Here is a 16578-nt window from a genome sequence, read left to right as displayed (position 1 = left end):
GGTCATGGTGCCACATGCTGAGGGCGTGGTCACGTGAGGCCCCTTGCGGTGACAGCGGCCCAACAATGAACAATGAAGCTGGGGGTACCAGACGCAGCGGCAGTCTGTCTTCTCACGTGACCGATTCCAGCCAAGGAGGAGCACCCCCAGGAGGCTCAGAGGGCAGAAGGCACCACCCCAGGACACTTCTAGAAGTACAGAGACGAAGGAATGCGGGTCCTTCTGGGACAGCTGGGTCTTGAAGCCCAGTGGCAGACCCCAGCCTCAAGAGCATTGGGCAGCCACGGGTCGTGGACATGCCCCCTCCCAGGGCAATTCTTCAGTGCGCCTTCTGTTCCTTCCAGACTCTTCCTCGTATCTGCTTCCTCGTCCTCACACTGCTCAACACTGGGCAGTCATAACTAAGCTAACTACAGAGGTCAATCGTGTGGTCTGTCGCTGGACCTTCACGGACACATTCTTCTTGGCGGAGAACCTCCAGACCCCTCAAAGTTCCAGAACATTCTGTTGTCTCCTGGGACCCTGTCTGGGAGGCTCGCCCGGCCTCATTTTGGATTTATCATAGTGAGCAACCTCACAAGCATGCAGATCTGGGACACAAAGGAAAGTTATGTTGACCTTTCTGTTTCCCAAGGCTGTGGCGGTAGTGAGTGTGGCCTGCTATCGAGACCCCTTGAATTTGGAAGATGAATCAACAGGATCTTCAGGGCAGGTAACAGTAAAGAAGACACTCTTACACTTGCCGCTTTGAAGATCAGCTGCATTTTTTTAAGAAAAAGCCCCGAAATTGGGGCGCCTGGGTGGCTCAGTGTTTAAGCCTCTGCCTTCGGCTCCGGTCATGATCTCAAGGTCCTGGGATCGAGCCCTGCATCGGACTCTCTGCTCAGTGGGGAGCCTGCTTCCCACCCCCACCGCCTGCCTCTCTGCCTACTTCTGATTTCTCTCTGTCAAATAAATAAAATCTTTAAAAAAAAAAACAACTTTATTACAAAAAAAAAAAAGAAAGAAAAAGAAAAAGCCCCGAAATCAATAAGCTTTTGTTGCATCTTTAAAATGCCGCAAATAAGTCTGAAAAAATCATCCGGCATCTTGCTGTTTCTACCGCTGGACAATTTAGTTCTTATTCATCAGCCTGCTCATTCATTCCTTTCTCAGAAACATAGATACCACCCCCCAAATTTTCTGATATCCTTGCTTTTAATGGTTGTGGCTTGCTGAATCAAAGCAGCTGAGTTTGATACAAGTTCAACGTCATTTCCTTCAAACATTAACTCATCATTCTGGGCCTGAGATACAGAACAGGACACACCTGGCCTCATCCAAACCCTGGTGATGTATTTTCACCCAAGAAATTTCGGATTTCAACAAGAGAACCATTCTCCTGGGTAACGATGTTGATGAGGAAGGGAGCGTACACAGACCTCACCTTGTAACCGGAAGCCCAGTATAACGCCCTTGACCATGTTTTGTGCACGACTACACCTAGTGCAGACAATAGCCATTCTTTTCTATTTTCCACCATTTGTCAAACTCAGAGCCACTTCTTTTCCTTTCCAAGGAGACTGAGTTCTGCACTGATGTGCTTGAAGTCTTTCCAGAAGGTTCCTCTGGGGCCCTTCAGAGCCATGTCAACATTTTCTGGAATGTCGACAGTCTGATTGCTGAGAATGGTCTTCGTTCTCTTGGTAGATGTAGCAAAGAGCAGATTAACTGCATTTTAAATTGATGTCAGGGAATGGCACTTTAACCTTGCTGCGGTCCATTATGCACGAAGCGAATGTTTGGCCAAGAGAATCAGTATTTATGAAGGTATCCCACAGGGAACCCCGTCATCCTCTTTAGCTTCTGCAGCCGGTGCCTCTCAAGCTGGTGTACCTTCGAGTCTGGGGGTTTTGTTAAAAGGAAGGTTTTGGGTCAGCATGGTATGTGTGATACATATTACATATGCAATGCATTCGGACAGATACAGAGAAGTATGAATATATATATTATGGACTAAATTATGTCCCCCGGCCCCAAATGCACATGTGGAATTACCAACCCCAGTGGGACTGTATTTGGAGATAATTGAGGTCGTAAGCGTGGCGCCCTAGTCCAATGGGACCGGTGTCCTTCTAAGAAAAGAGAGAGAGAGACGCCAGGGGTGTGTATACTCAGAGAAAAGACCACGTCAAGACACAGGGAGAAGACAGCTGGGGAGAGGGGTCTTACCAGGAGCCAAACTCGCCAGCACCTTCTTTTGCCAGCTTCCAGAAGTATGGGAAAATAAATTTATGCTGTTTATGCTCCCCAGTCTGTGGTGTTTTGTTAAAGCAGCCCAAGCAGATTAATACAACACGCGCGCACGCACACAGGCAGCGCCCCAGCTCTGTCTCCTAAGAGGGCAGATGAAACTGACACCGCAAAAGTACTAAGCACATCTCATCCCAGGTCTTTGTTTCTAAACCCCACACTCTGTTTATCAACAGGGCGTCAGGCTCCTTAGAAAAGTGGCTGGTTCCCAGGGGAGCCCAGGAGCCCTACTAACAGGGCAGGCAGAGAACTGCCTGAGAATTGCCATGGCTGGTGGTGCCAATCCAGGAGAGCCAACATTCCCATGCGTACCGGGAAGCCTCTGCTCTACCCATTCTGCAGAAGAGAAAACTGAGGCCCCAGGAGGTTGGGCGAATGACCTAGAGTCATGCAGAGCTACCGCCAAGCCACCCCAGCGCCGGGCTCCCAGGGAGTGTGACTGCCCCACGTAGCAAGGGCACGGTGCCTGGGGAACAGAGACAGACTCCAGCTGGGCTGGCTGGGGGACAGGAGGCAAGCTGCCGGACACTTCTGGAGCACGGAATCCTTCCCTTAAAATCAGAGGACAAGCGCTTCGTGGCTATCTTCTCTTTGGTTTTAAAACTTCATTGTAGAACAGTAATCCCGCCACATAGCCATCATCAACGCCAAGAATGACCAACTCACAGCTCATTTTGTTCCTTCTACATCCCCACCCTTCCACCCAGGCCCCCAATATTTGGAATATATATTTTTATATATATATAAGTTTTGTATATATATTTATATTTTATTTATTATATTATTTATTTATTATTAATTATATTATTTATTATATATTATATATAAATACTTATATATAATATATATAAATATAATAATAATATATTTCATTTCTAAGTATTTCAGAATCTCTAGAAGATGAGGATTAAACATGCACACTCTTGAAAGTTTCCTTCTGGACATCCAGTTCCCCTTTAGCTTGGGAAGGAGGACCCAATACTTCTGTTTTTTTCCAGAAGAAGGTTTTGATGGCCAGGTGGGGTGGCTGGAGGCGTGGGGAGGAACATGGGGCCGGACGGGAGGAAAGCCTGAAGCCTGGCTGAGGGTCACCGCACAGAACCAGCCACCGTGAATTCTACCGTTGCATTTGTGTGATTTGTTTTTGTTTGTTTGTTTGTTTTTGTTTTTTTCCTGCTTCAGAACCTGACTGCTCCGCGGATTCTGAGAGCTTGGAGAACACACTCCACCCGTTTTGGGCCGCGTCTACCTTACCTTCTTGTATCATAGACTCTATTTTACCTCCTCAAGGACAACGTTCCCTCTGAAGTGGTGAGGTGCCCGACCTCTAGGGGATGCGGAGGAGCGCCCCACACCCAGCGGCAGGAAAGGGCAGAAATGAGACGACCCCGGGAGGTTGTGCGCCCCCCCCCGACCGCAAAGCCGGTGTCCCCAAGTAAAACGAGGAGGACGCACGTCTACGGAGTTGGATCGTTAACGTCGTCACAAGGTTTCATCTCCGAAATGCTTCCTGAGAAAACAAAGCACAGCGCTCGGGGAGTGAAAAATCCCACAAAACGGTCCATCCTCCCGCGAGGGGGTGCCCGTTTGCCCTCCCGGGATTCAGCCCGTCCCCACCCAGCCCGTGGGAAAGCGGAGCCGTCTGGGGGTCCCCCGGCAGCTCGGCACCGCGCGCCCCCAACACAGACAAGCGCCTCAGCAGCGGGCACCGCCCGAGAACCAAGGGCGCAGCGGCCGCCCCGGGACAGGGCGGACGCGGGGCGGGGCCGGGGGCGGGGCGGACGGATGGGGAGGGGCGCACCCGGACCCGGGTGGACCGGGTGGACCGGGGCGGGGTGCGGGGCGGGGTCGGGACCAGCCGGGCGTACGGCGGGCGGCGGGGGGCGGGGTGGTGAGGCGCGGCCCCCAGCGGGACCGGGAGCGGAGAAGCGGGCGGAGGCGCGGCCCCTGGACTGGGTGGCCTCGGGGCGTATCTGGGGAGGGGTCGGGGCCAGACTCGGGGCGGGGCGGACGGGCGCGGGGAGGGGTGAGGACCGGACCCGGGCGGGGCGCGGAGATCGGGGCGGGGGCGCGGTCGCCAACAGGGCGGACCTGGGCGGGGCGGCCCCTGGGAGCGGACGCGGGCGCCCAGGGAAGGCGGAAGGACTCGGCGCGCCCGGCGGCCCAGCGCAGACCAGTTTCCTTCCCACGCGTAGCTGCGCCCCCGCCGAGTCCCCAAGCCCCTCAAGTCCGGGCCGGGAGCCCCCAGCCCCGCGCGCGCCATGCGGGAGCAGCTGCTGCTGTTCTGCAACTGGAGCACTCTGGGCGTGTGCGTCGCGCTCAAGCTGCCGCAGATCTCCGCGGTGCTGGCGGCGCGCAGCGCGCGGGGCATCAGCCTCCCGAGTTTACTTCTGGAGCTGGCGGGGTAAGGCCGGGGCGGCTGCCCTTCCCCCTCGCCTCTGCGGCCTGGAGGGGCCGGGACCCCGGGAGCGCCGCGGGTCTAACAGAGTAGGGCCGGGAAGCGGAGCCGCAAGCGCCCGGCCACTGGGCAGATACTTCCCGGGGCCGCTCACCATCCCTGATTAGTTGCGGCTCACCGCGCCCAGGGCGCACGCCCATTTTACGGATGCGGAAACCATCTGGCGAAATCACCCGTCCGGCAGCCACAGACCGACTGAGCGGCTCTGAGCGAGCCATTTGCACCTGGAGGCTCTGTCATGCACATCCTCCCCCGCCATCACCCCTTTTCTCGGGTCCCGATTTCTTTGCGTGTAAATGAGGGATTGAACTATAAATTCTAAAGATCCCCTGGCTTTTAAAAGGTACACGTGACGGGGGAGGAGGCTTCAGAGAATGGAGAGCTCTTTGGAGGGAGAGGAGAAGGACTTGAATCCGGCCACAGCCAGCCGGAGAGGAGCCAGGGCGCTCCGAGAGCGCTCATGCGTCAGAAGTTCCGAGCGGCCGCCCTGACTCCGTATTTAAAGATGTAAACGCGGAAACCAGAGTTGTAAAACTCGGTTGGGAAAATTCGAATTGGTGGGAAAGCAGGTCCACGAAGCCCGGCACCCCTGGCAAGGCCAGGCCCACTTCACCTCGCTCCTCGCCGGCTAGGGCCCCCCAGTTACCGCCCCGCGACCGTGCGGGCCGGTCCTCGGCGGAAGCACGCCCTGGAGAGGCAGCCGGCGGGTTGACCTCGGGGTTCGGGGGCTGGATAGAAGCCTGGGGCAAGGGAGGGAGAAAGAGACCTGGGGTGGGGGTGGGAGAAGTGGGGGGTCCTGCCCCGGACGCGCCCCTGCGGGGAGTGGCTTCGTCCAGAAAGAATCGGGCGCTGGCGAGTGTGTGAACGACCCCACAACACCGGGGCCCCGGCTGGGCAGCCGGGATCGCAGAGGCCCGCACCGCTGCGTCCGTTCTGGGGCGGGGATGGCCGGAGAGAGGGCGTCGGTTTCTCTAGGTCCCCGAGCCGGGGAAGCTGAGGCTGGCGCGGCGCGGGTGAGCCGAAGACCGCCGACGCCTCTCGAGTGGGTCGGGAGCGAGCGCGCACCTGCAGCTCGGCAGGCGGCCCGCAGCGGGGGGCGGTCGCGCTGTCGGACGGCGCGAGGGGGCAGAACCCGCCCCGGGCGGTGCGGTGCGGCCCGCGTGGGCGGGGGGGGGGGAGGAGGCCCGTGTGCGGGGCCGGGGTCGCAGGGGATCGCGGCGCAGTTGGCGGCGCGGGTGGGGGGCTTCGTGGAGGCCGGCCCGGCGCACGGACCGCTGTAAATGGCCGCGGCTGTGACCAGGTCCCTCTCCTCCAAGCCCAGCTGGAAGTGATCCGGGGCTCCCGCCGCTGGATTCCTGGGTTTTATCGCCGGCTCAGGCCACCCTTCCTCCAGAGCCGGGCCTGCGTGCGGACCCTGTGCTTCAAAGGCTTCATCGTATTCAGTCCTCAGGACGGCCAAGGGGGGCAAGCACTGTTTTCTTCCCCAGCCAGCAGGAACCCGAGGCGGAGAAGGTGAAGCACCGGGCCCAAGTTCACGGGCAGCGGCAGGACCCTAGGGCTCAGCCGGTCCTGGCTCTCTCCAGGCTGATGCCTACCTTCTCCCGCTCTCCACGCTCACAGGGTTTTGCTGCTTTCTGGGCTCATCCGCCATGTCGTGGGTGGGGGAAGGGTTGGCAGCACCTTGCCCGCTTCCCCCTTTCCTTCCCCAGCCTTCGCTGGTGGGGGCCCCCCGGGGCCGGTGGTTGGGGCAGTGCCTGCCTGCGGCCTACTAGGGGGAGGGGTAGCCGCCGGAATTCCAGCAGAAAGAACCCCGTAGGCATCAGCATCAGCAGGGCCCTTTATCTCCTGGGAAGTAGAAGACATAACAGCCTCTTGGAGGACAGGTACCCTCCTTGGATCCTGATCTCAGCAAATTAACTCTGAAAACCCATTTCTGAAAGAATTGCGCCAATGGGGACATAGGCCATATCTTAATGATACCAGAAAATGACATGAAGTGTGGGTTGCTGTGAAGCCTGCTGGTGACCCTACTGGTCATCCATCCCGCAGGGTCTGCTCCGAGTTTGCTGTGCCTGCGGCTGGCTGGCTGCCCTTGTGCTCTGCAGAGGTGGGTGGGGTAGAGCCTCCCCCAGTTCCCCCTCAGAAAGGTGCCAGTCTAGAGGCCTGACAGGAGGGGAGGCCAGGCAGCCCGGTAGGGCCAGGAAGAGCACCTGCTTTTCCCCTGAAACCCAGACGTGACCAGCTGCAAAGCCAGACAGCCTGCAGGCGGCCGGGCTGTGGGGTCCGTGGGGCGGGCTGCTGGCTGTGAAGGGGACAACGAGGGAGGCCCAGGCCCGGGGAGACGCTCGCACCCACGGTGACGCTGGCGGCCCACCTCCCACCCTGTGGCCTTACCCCCAGCTCAGCCAAGAACGGGTTCGCTAAGTTGGAAACAGGGTTGGGGCGGGAGGCACAGGCTCGCCAGTCCCCTTCCTCGCTGAGGTCATGAGAGGTTACATTTGGATGAGGGAGGGAGGGAGGGAGGCTCTGGTTCACCTGCACAGACGGCCTGGGTGATGGGGCAGGCGGGTCTGAGGGGACAGCGCAGGGAGTTAGGTTCTGAGAGAACTGCCTGGCGGGGGCGTGTGCGCCGGCAGGGCGGGAAGCCCAGGCCTTTCCTCCTGAGATGGGTCGTCTCCTGGGGTCTCTACCTGGCCCCCACCAAGTCCCGGGCCACTTAGAGCTAGAATTTTCTTAAGGAACCGGTGGCTGTCCGTCCCGCCTTTCCCCCGCTGCTCCTCCTAGCCGGGCAGCGGTCTGCAAGGCCGCAGGGATCGTCCAAGGAGTTGGTCCTCCTCAGGACTCCTCTCTCCGCTCAGGGCTGCGCCCGCACGCGCCCGGCCCCTCACGAGCTCCACCTCCTGCCCCCCCGGGATGTCCGTCTGAGCCTTCTGGGGAGGCTGCCCGTGCCCTGGAGCTTCGGAGACAGGCCGGCCCCGGGGCCCCGTCTCTGCTCATGCCGGCGCACGGCTTGGCCTCCGTGGAAGGGACCTGGCAGAGACCGTGCGTGGCATCCCAGCGCGCCGCCCGCCCTGGGCACGTGCTCTGAGCAAAGCCGTGGCCGTTCCATCCTTTGTGTCCAAAATCACCCCCACTTGATATTTGCAGGCTCCAACCTCCAGTTCCAGGGTTTTGCGAGCAAACCTGGGCTCCCCCCAGGGGGAGGGGTCTGGCTGGCCGGGCCTCCCTGCCGGGCGCTGGGTCAGTGGAGCTCAGGCGTGCCTCTCTCTCCCCAGTTTCCTGGTGTTTCTCCGGTACCAGTGTTACTACGAGTACCCGCTGCTCACCTACCTGGAGTATCCCATTCTCATCGCACAAGGTAACAGGTCCCTGGGACCCCTCCATCCCCTGGTGTCCCCCCGCAACGTCTGTGTCCCCCCCCCAATGTGTCCCCCACCTTCTCCTGCCTCACTGGGGACCTTTGTCTTTCAGATGTCCTCCTCCTGCTGTGTGTCTTCCATTTCAATGGGAACGTGAGAGGGGCAGTGCCCTACCTCGGGGCGTATCCTTCCTTCAGCCTCCCGGAATGGGGGTGGGGGGAGGGGGTGTTACCTGCGTCCCGTGTGTGTCATTAAGCCAAGTCCTTTCCCAGATCATGTTCTTTTGGTTAAACTAAAAAAGATCCCAGACGCTAGAGCCCATACAAGTGACTATACCTCCCCAACCCGGAGATAGTCCCGGTGGTCCCGGCGCTCCGGCCGCTCTTCTGAGGCCGGGGTGCCCACGGCACAGCGAGCCCATTGGCTTGTGGACTCCCTCCCTGCGGGCGTGCTGCGTGATGGGAGCGTCTGCCCGGGGCTGCCTGGTCCACCTTTGTTCTTTAGGGGAAGGGAGACGTTCCCTCTTCCCCGGAACCGTCCCCAGAGTCTCTGAAGTCCTGGTAAAGGGAATGACTGTCATTCCCACGATACTAACGCGCCGGGTCCGCGGGCCGGCTCCTGCCTGTCCCTGTGCGAGCGAAGTTCTGGAATGTATGTTCCAAGTGAAAATGATGCCCCAGACATGAGAAGGGTTGTGGTGGGGATCACTCACGTGGCATCCTCGGTGACCCGGGGCCCGGCTTTCATTTCAACGCTCTGTAGAAATTGCGCATCCCGTCTGTGAGATGAGTCGTGCCCCCGTTTTGTCGCAAGAGTCACAGTCTTAGGAGCACGGAGCAAGCTCCGGTTTACGGCCTCCTCCTACCAGCCGTGATGAGCAGGAGGGAGGGTTGCCGTATTAACAGTGAACCCTTTCTTAGCAAAAGCGTGTCCCCAGTATTGCGTGGGACGCGCTTATACGCAAAGACTATTTTTGTCGATCTGAAATTCACATTTAACAGGGTGTCCTGCACGTTTATTTGTGAAGTCCGGCAACCTGACCCAAAGGTCATTTTGAGGAAGTCAGGAGGTGCTGTTCCTGCCGCCACTGGTCAGGTTTTGTAAAATGTTACGTAAAATGGATATTTGGAATGAATAGTATAAAGCTGGGCAAAATTCATATAAGAAATTGAATTAGAGCTTTTTTTTAAAAAAAAGATTTTTATTTTATTTATTTGACAGAGAGAGATCACAAGTAGGCAGAGAGGCAGGCGGGGGTGGGGGGTGGGGGGCTGGGGAGGCAGGCTCCCTGCCCATCAGAGAGCCTGATGCGGGGCTCTATCCCGGGACCCTGAGATCATGACCTAAGCCGAAGGCAGAGGCTTTAACCCACTGAGCCACCCAGGTGCCCCTAGAGTGAGTTTTGAAAACAAGATTTCAGGCACCTGGGTGGCTCAGTGGGTTGGAGCCTCTGCCTTCGGCTCAGGTGGTGATCTCTGGGTCCTGGGATCAAGGCCCCTGTCGGGCTCTCTGCTCATCGGGGAGCCTGCTTCCTCCTCTCTCTCTCTCTGCCTGCCTCTCTGCCTACTTGTGATCTCTGTCTGTCGAATATACTAATAAAATCTTTTAAAAAATTAAAATTAAAAAAAAAATAAAAACAAGATTTCGTCTGCCTGGATCCCAGAGGCCCTGCTGGTATGACCAGGTTGGCAGGAGTTAGTTCTCACCGGGGCACTGTGGAACCCTTCGTTTAAAAAATGTTGTTAGTTGTAATCATAGCAACCTGGTTGGGTCCCTCTGATGTGCCACCAGGCATTGAGGATGTAGATGGGACAAGGAGTGTTAAGACCATGTTGCAGATAAGCAAACTGAGGTTAAAAGAAGGACAGTGACTTGCCCAAGGTCACAGCTGAGGCTCCTGGCCATTATCTCTTGTGTTTGCTTCAACTCGGTCTAGCTCGGCTTGGAGCCTCACCGAGCTTGACGGAAATGTGCTGTCATGTCTCCTGTCTCCCAGCATGGCTAACTCGGCTGGACTGACGCTGGAAGTTAGCCAGGAAGGGGGAAGTCAATGAAGAGAATTTTATGGGACACCTGCAGAATGCAGCTGCCTTACGCGTCAATCTTCTTTAAATGCTTAACTTTGACATTGCCTTGGAGAGGTCTGATGCTCAGGGATTAAGTGTGCGCTTAGAATCGTTTGGACCCTAGCAACTGTCCACAAACGCAGGGGGCTCTGGGCCATTCTCTTCCATAATCTGCTTCTGTTCTTTTGAGCCGTTCTTGTCTTTTCCAAATCAGAGAAGTTCTAGCAGCGCGGTTCCCAGGCCCCCTTATGGGCCGACCCTCCGTGGTCTTGGCGTGAAGGCTCGGGCACGGGGTGTGGGGGGCGTGGCGGGGCACCAGCTAAACCACTGCTGTCTCCCTTAGCACTGGGTAGGTTTGTGGCCTCGTGGTTCGTCCTTCCCCTGCAGAAGTGGACCATAGATCTGGCCATGGTAAGTGTTATCGCGCCTTTTGAAGACAGAGTGGGTGAAGTTGTCTGTCCCTCCAGGCCACCGGCCCCACAAAGAACCGTGTAGATCGAATGTTTAACCTGCTTATTTTTCAGCTGTACCAAAGGATGACGGAACAAAAGCACAGTCCCATCCAAACGTTAAAAGACCTGATTCTCAGATGTTTGGCAACATTTTTTACTTCCTTTTTTGGGTGGTCCATAGAGAACCGGGCTGGGGAGGTAGTTAACTGTGGTAGATGAAGGACAGGACATAAGTTAAAGAGCTTCTGATCAGGTGGATAATTGCATATTGGCCACAAACTCATTATTTTTCTAACCTTGCCCTCCCCTGCCCCCCGCAACATTTTTGTCCTCCTTAGAAAAGGGTTAGCTCTGTACTTTTTTCCTTCTCTGGTTAAGGGCCAAAAGTTCCCATTGTGCGAGAATAGAGTTCTGAGGGTGGGTCAGGACGCATCTGCCCCCAGATCTTCTCTCCAGAGTGACTGGAGTGACTTCTCCACCCAAGGGGAAAGGAGCAGAGTTGGTGGTCACCAGTGTCTGCCTGCCACTCCCAGATCCGTGAACTTCACCCCTTCGCCCGCATCTTGTCTGTGACCTTTGCTCAGAAAGCACACTTGACTCCCTGTTACGTTTCAGCCTGTGACACATGGGAGCAAATAGGCGGGGCTGCTGTAGTAACAACAAAGAGTTTTTTATATAAATATGTACCAAACATTGCACAGGACATACTCACGCTAAAAATTATTTGCTGTGGATTTGAAATTCAAATTTACCTGGGTGTCCTGTATTTTTATTTGCTAAATCTGTGCGGGCCTTGGTGAAACTCCCCAGGAGAACTACTTCACGATTCTGGAGATGGTTTTGCTCCTGGAAGACGGAGCGGTGGCGTATCCAGCCGACACTGTCGGACTGGGCAGCGCTGGCCTTGCCCCTGGCATGGGTGAACGGGGCCCTGCCTTTGTTCCCGCCAGCGGGTCCTCCATGCTCTCGTCCTGATCCCCACCCCCCTCGCAGCCCCCGCCGGCCTGCCCTGCCCTGCGCCCTGGCCAGCTCTCTCCGATGCAGTCTTCCCACCTGGGGTCCGTCCTCGGAGCCGTCTGCGCCCCCTCCCTGCAAGACCTCTCTTTGGATCTGGGCACAGGCCCTGGCTCTTCTCCGCTGGAGCACTCCGTGCCCTTCACTTCCCCACAGTCCTCCCGTGTCCTAGGGACCCCCTCGCTCCTCCGTCCTCCCCATCACCCGTGCAGAACCGCGTTGCTGTTGAGGATTTGGTCACTCAGCAAGAGCTCGTGGAGCGCCAGCACCGTGTCAGGTGCCGGGGGTCGATCAGAAGCCACACGTGTGCTCCGGTCAAGGACACCAGCCACTGTCATTCGTTCCTCCTCTTGGCATCTCTGGGGCGTTTGCTGCCCCCGTCAGCATTCACTTTGAATCACTTTGCTCACTTGGCTTCCGGGCGACCCTCCGCCTGCTCCTTCCACCCGCTTCTGCCTGTCCCTCCTCTTCTCTCTGTCTGCGTCCCACAGCCCATCAGCAAATCCCGCCAGCCCCACGGTCATGGATCCAGTCGGACCGCTCCTGTCCCCCCTGCTCCTGCCCCCGGTTCCTGCCTCCCTGGAGCAGACGAGGCTGCGGCCATGGCCTGCGGGCCCCATCCCGGCCTCCGCCTCGCTCCCTCTGGTCTGCGCTCCGCCTGGCAGCTGCAGCGGGTCTCTGGGCCGAGGTGAAGGCGGGCAAACCACAGGGCTGGGCCGTGCTCGCCGTGGAGGGTGCTGTCTGACCTCCGGGCCAGCAGACGGTCCCCAGGACTGCGTGGACATGAGAGTGGATGTGCTCGGCCTGCTGTTCTGAGTTCATGAGTCCGTTCAAAGCAGCTGGCCTCTAAGACCCCGCATCCGTGTGCCTGTCTGTCTGTCCTCTGTCTAATTGCATTGGCAGGCGGCTGGGGAAGCCGCTGTGGCCACGGCCCGTCCGTTGCCCACTGAGCAGCGGAACTGGGCGTGTTGTAAACAAGCGTCTCGCCGGTCCTCTTGTTCCCTTCCCCCGGGCTTTGTCCCTGTGCCAACTGGCTGTCGCCTGCCCTAATGATGTGGCTTCAGAAGCACTTGTGGTATCTGGTGCTCTTGCTTTTTTAACCGAGGACTCCGCCTTTCTCATGTTTGATCTACAAACAGAATCTGAGCACCTTCATCAGCGCGGCCAGCAAGTTTGCCCAGCTGCAGTACCTGTGGAAGACCGGGGACTCGGGAGCCGTGAGCGCCCTCACCTGGAGCCTCGCCTCCTACACCTGCGCCAGTAAGAGCGGGACGCGGGGGGAGGGGTGGCATCCGGCCGCCGAAGTTTATGACCTGGATGTCCACCTGGCACAGTCCCACAAGCTTTAATCCTTTGCACGTAGCTGTTCACGTAGAACCTCCAAGTAGACATTTAATGACCCTGATGTCACGCAGACCACCTTCCGTTCTCTGCAAGATCCATATTCCAGCTGCTAAAAAAAAAAGTAAAAGCCCACCTGTCTCCAAAAATCTGGCCTAGTATCTGCCATCCTCTCTTATTCTTTGAAAAGCATCGAGAGGTTGATTAGGTTGACTCCACTAACTCGTTTTATAAACACGAATCTTTATGACGTAACAGATTACAGAGCTGAAAGTCACACACTGACTTGAGAATGAATATAATTTGCCGCGGTGAGTTTTTCTGGAGCCGTATTGCTGGGTCTCAGGTTCAGAATTTCCACTGTTCCTGCAAATTCTTGCAGGAACTACCTAAAACACATATACACTATTTTAGGTAGAAACATATTTTAAATTCAAAGCTATCACATTAACTAGGCTTACTTACTTTTAGATCTTTGAATTCTACCTCATACTTCTTCTGTGTCCTAAAGGACTGATGTCTCCATTGAGGGTTGATGGAAAGGGTCTTTGTGTCCCGAGTTTTTTTAAAATGAAGGTTTCTTGAGTTTTATTTTCCACTTTAAAATGTTGAAGTGTTATGACATGTTGAAGTATATGTACGGTTTCTGGAATTGCTAATTAGGTATATTACTTACAGCTCCCTAATTTTACCTGGAAGAATTATCTTGAAGTGCAAGTTGATATTGCTGAATGTTTTCTTTTACAGCAAGAATAATAACAACTTTAATGACCACCAGTGACCTTACGAGTGAGTATCCACTTTTTTGAACTGTGTGCCCTCTGTGCCTGCTTCATTTGTAAACTGTGTAGGATTTCACGGATCAGCTTGCTCCCCTGTACGGTGAGAGGCCAGCAAGTTTACTCCTGGGCGTCAGCCCCCACTTCCGGGACTGAGCGTCTGCGTCCTGTAGGGCCTGGGATAGAACGTGCAGCACAATGTCGTAGAGTCCTATCCTCGTGCAACCTCCGCTCCAGCCGTGGATGGAGAGGGACAGTGATGTCAACACGACTAACGACTGAAGGATGCTGGGAAATGTGTTGTAGAAGAGTAGGACGGGATGAGCACCTAAAGGGGGAACCTGACCGAGTTGGAGGGGCCTGGAGCGGCAAATTTGGAAGAGTGAGATGGGGAGAAGGGGAGGAGACCGTGACGGAGTGGCCTGCGTGAGGGTGGTGAGCAGGGGACACCTGGCTTAGCCAAGGAGAGCGAATGGGAGCTCTGGGATGAGTGTGAAGACGGGGTCTACCGAACGGACAATCATTTGACCCCCACATCCTTGTTGTTTTTTTAAAGGGGGAAATACTTGGATTGACATTAAAAGAATTTAATGATTCCTTGGTCTGTTTTCCACTCCCAAGTTGAGCATACGTATTTTTGGGAAATGATCAAAACAAATGGTGTCGCCTGTTGTATAAAGACTAGAAATAGGTCCCTGGCACATGGACCGTTTGAACAAGCATCATCATTGTTATTTGAGAAATATTGCTACGGAGCAGTGGGGCATAGGTGTGTCCCTTCGCAGAGGCTGTATCTGCGGCTCAGACACCGTCTGCCAGTTCTGAGAGACACGTTAAAGTATTCTGGTCAAATGATGAACTTGGGTCTGATGGAGAAGGGAAAGACAGGTCTCAGTCCTCTCCTGAGGGCCTGAAGCACTCTCCGTATGCGTAGAAGAGTCAGACTGTAATTAACGAGCAGAACAGACCCACATATTAAGAGTCTGGAAGATGGAGAATGTTCTAGTTGTAGTTTGCTTCGTATTTAAAGGGGCGGCTGTTCCTGAATGTGATCAGTGTATCTGGGGATAGTTGTTTAAAGTCAGTCTAGCTGACATCCCACAGATTTTTACAACCACAAAAGCACATTAAATCTGATAAATCTTAATTCATCAGGAGAGAGTTCATCAAGTCACTTATGGTGAAGGTTTCTGCCCCCCAGAAGCATTTAGAACCGAAGTTGTTCAATACCTCTCATGATGTAGTTTCAGGTTTCATTGGGCGGGCTGAGCGCGGCTAAGTTCCCACTTGGAGCAGGAAGTGCTTTTGTTTTAGGACGTCAGGACAGTACTTGTTAATACGGACCTTTCTTCTTGGTGGATTTCAGTTCTCGTGCGGTTTGTGATCATGCTTGCTTTGAACCTGTGGGTGACAGCCACAGTGCTCCGCTACAGGACGGCGGCCGTGAAGGCTGAATGATGGATGCCTTGCTCCTACCGAAGTGGATTCCTGACAACTGACCCAAAGGGCAGAATCGGTGCACTGCTGCATCAAGGTCTTCTGTAAGTTTAGTCAGTTGTTTCAGAAACTCTGAAGCCAGAGGTGTTTTAGACATAAGCCCTTTAGACGCTTGTTTAGAAATGTTGATTCCCTCCTCCTCCTCGGCATCAGGAGGTGGAGGGAGGCAGGGCTCCGACACCTGCAGGCTGAGCAGCGCCACAATTCAGTTCTCTCCAAAGACCTAACAACATCTGGTTTTCAGCTTTCGGAATCTTGTAAGGAATAAATCCTCTCCATGGCACACATGATTATGAATGGAGTGGGATTTTTCTCAAAGTCAGACGTGGAAGTGTGGTACATTACTAAGGTTCACTTTCTGGGACTGTTTAATTATCATATAGATTTAACAGGCTGGCCTTACTGTATCAGAATACATATGTACCTCCTTAGGCTATGGTAAGGATATCGAGGCAAGCAAAAATTGGCTTGAGTTAGTTCCTATACCAAAGTTAGTCCTTTAATTTTCATTTGGTGCCTTTAAGTAATTCCTTAAGGAAAGGTACTGTTAGCTGCAGTCTTTGCTTAGGATGAGGCAGTCCCAGTGAACTTTCTGATTCAAGCATAACGCTGCCACCTTTAGAAGGGTCACACCTTTAGAAAAAACACCACATCTTGTCCATTAATACCTACAGTAAAAGGGTATTGCTGGGTTCTGGCAAGTACTTACGGACTTCATTCTGTCATATTCTAAACATGATGTCAAGATTACTGGACATTGCATTTTACTGTAAAAGTTTATAAACCTTAAGATTTAAAAACTCTTTCCTTTTATAATGAATGGCATAGTAAGTCGGTGATGCTTATTAGAAAATGTTTTAGTTTCCTATGTAAAACAAACTTTTATATTCTGAACTCCGCTGAGGCTTAAAACTGTCAGGTTTTTAATGTGATCAGTTTTAAGTTATGTAAAATGCTGTTTTAAAAATATGAACTGTGGTTAATGTTTTAGAACTGTTGCTTGGAACCAGCAGGAAGAGAAACGTGGTATACAAAGAAAAATAATAAATCATTCATTCTGTAGCTTTTACAATCATAGTTGTCCTCTTACTTTTTTTTTGAAGATTTCTTTGAGGGAGAACAAGCGCACACATAGGTGGAGGGGCAGAGGGAGAGGGAGAGGAATCCTAGCAGATTCCCTGCTTAGCATGGAGCCTGACTCAGGGCTTGACCTCACGACTCTGAGGTCATGACCTGAGCCAAAATCAGGAGTCAGAGGCTCAACCCACTGAGCCAGCCAGGCGCCCCTGTGTTAAAGTAAGCTGTATTCCCAACATGGGG

General features: G+C 54.6%; 1 protein-coding gene and 1 pseudogene across 2 annotated transcripts; one reads left to right on the top strand and one right to left on the bottom strand.

Annotated features, from left to right (window-relative positions):
* Positions 1 to 1120: 1120 nt before the first annotated feature.
* On the bottom strand, positions 1121 to 3559 carry LOC308349177 (large ribosomal subunit protein uL6-like; annotated as a pseudogene). The gene is made up of 2 exons: positions 3547 to 3559; positions 1121 to 1710 (listed from the first exon to the last, which is right to left on the bottom strand). The product of its transcript is annotated as a large ribosomal subunit protein uL6-like (transcript).
* Positions 3560 to 4356: 797 nt separating this feature from the next.
* Positions 4357 to 16328, top strand: SLC66A3 (solute carrier family 66 member 3). Its single transcript, XM_080814161.1, has 7 exons — positions 4357 to 4696; positions 8026 to 8108; positions 8222 to 8291; positions 10529 to 10586; positions 12781 to 12901; positions 13730 to 13771; positions 15128 to 16328. Exons 1-7 carry the CDS (start codon positions 4554 to 4556, stop codon positions 15217 to 15219), a joined length of 609 nt encoding a protein of 202 aa, XP_080670287.1. The 5' UTR covers positions 4357 to 4553; the 3' UTR covers positions 15220 to 16328.
* The last annotated feature ends 250 nt before the right edge of the window (positions 16329 to 16578 follow it).

Source organism: Martes martes (assembly GCF_963455335.1).
Source record: "Martes martes genome assembly, chromosome: 9".
In the NCBI taxonomy this organism is placed as follows: domain Eukaryota; kingdom Metazoa; phylum Chordata; class Mammalia; order Carnivora; family Mustelidae; genus Martes; species Martes martes.
Note: the sequence above shows the minus strand (reverse complement) of the source record. Positions and strands in the feature narration are given on the sequence as shown.

Bases quoted from the DNA above. Each gene is read 5' to 3' on its own strand.
- SLC66A3 (XM_080814161.1), top strand. From the start codon at position 4,554: ATGCGGGAGCAGCTGCTGCTGTTCTGCAACTGGAGCACTCTGGGCGTG. The intron at 12,902-13,729 runs GTAAGAGCGGGA...TTTCTTTTACAG, and splicing joins CGCCTCCTACACCTGCGCCA to CAAGAATAATAACAACTTTA. The intron at 13,772-15,127 runs GTGAGTATCCAC...GGTGGATTTCAG, and splicing joins GACCACCAGTGACCTTACGA to TTCTCGTGCGGTTTGTGATC.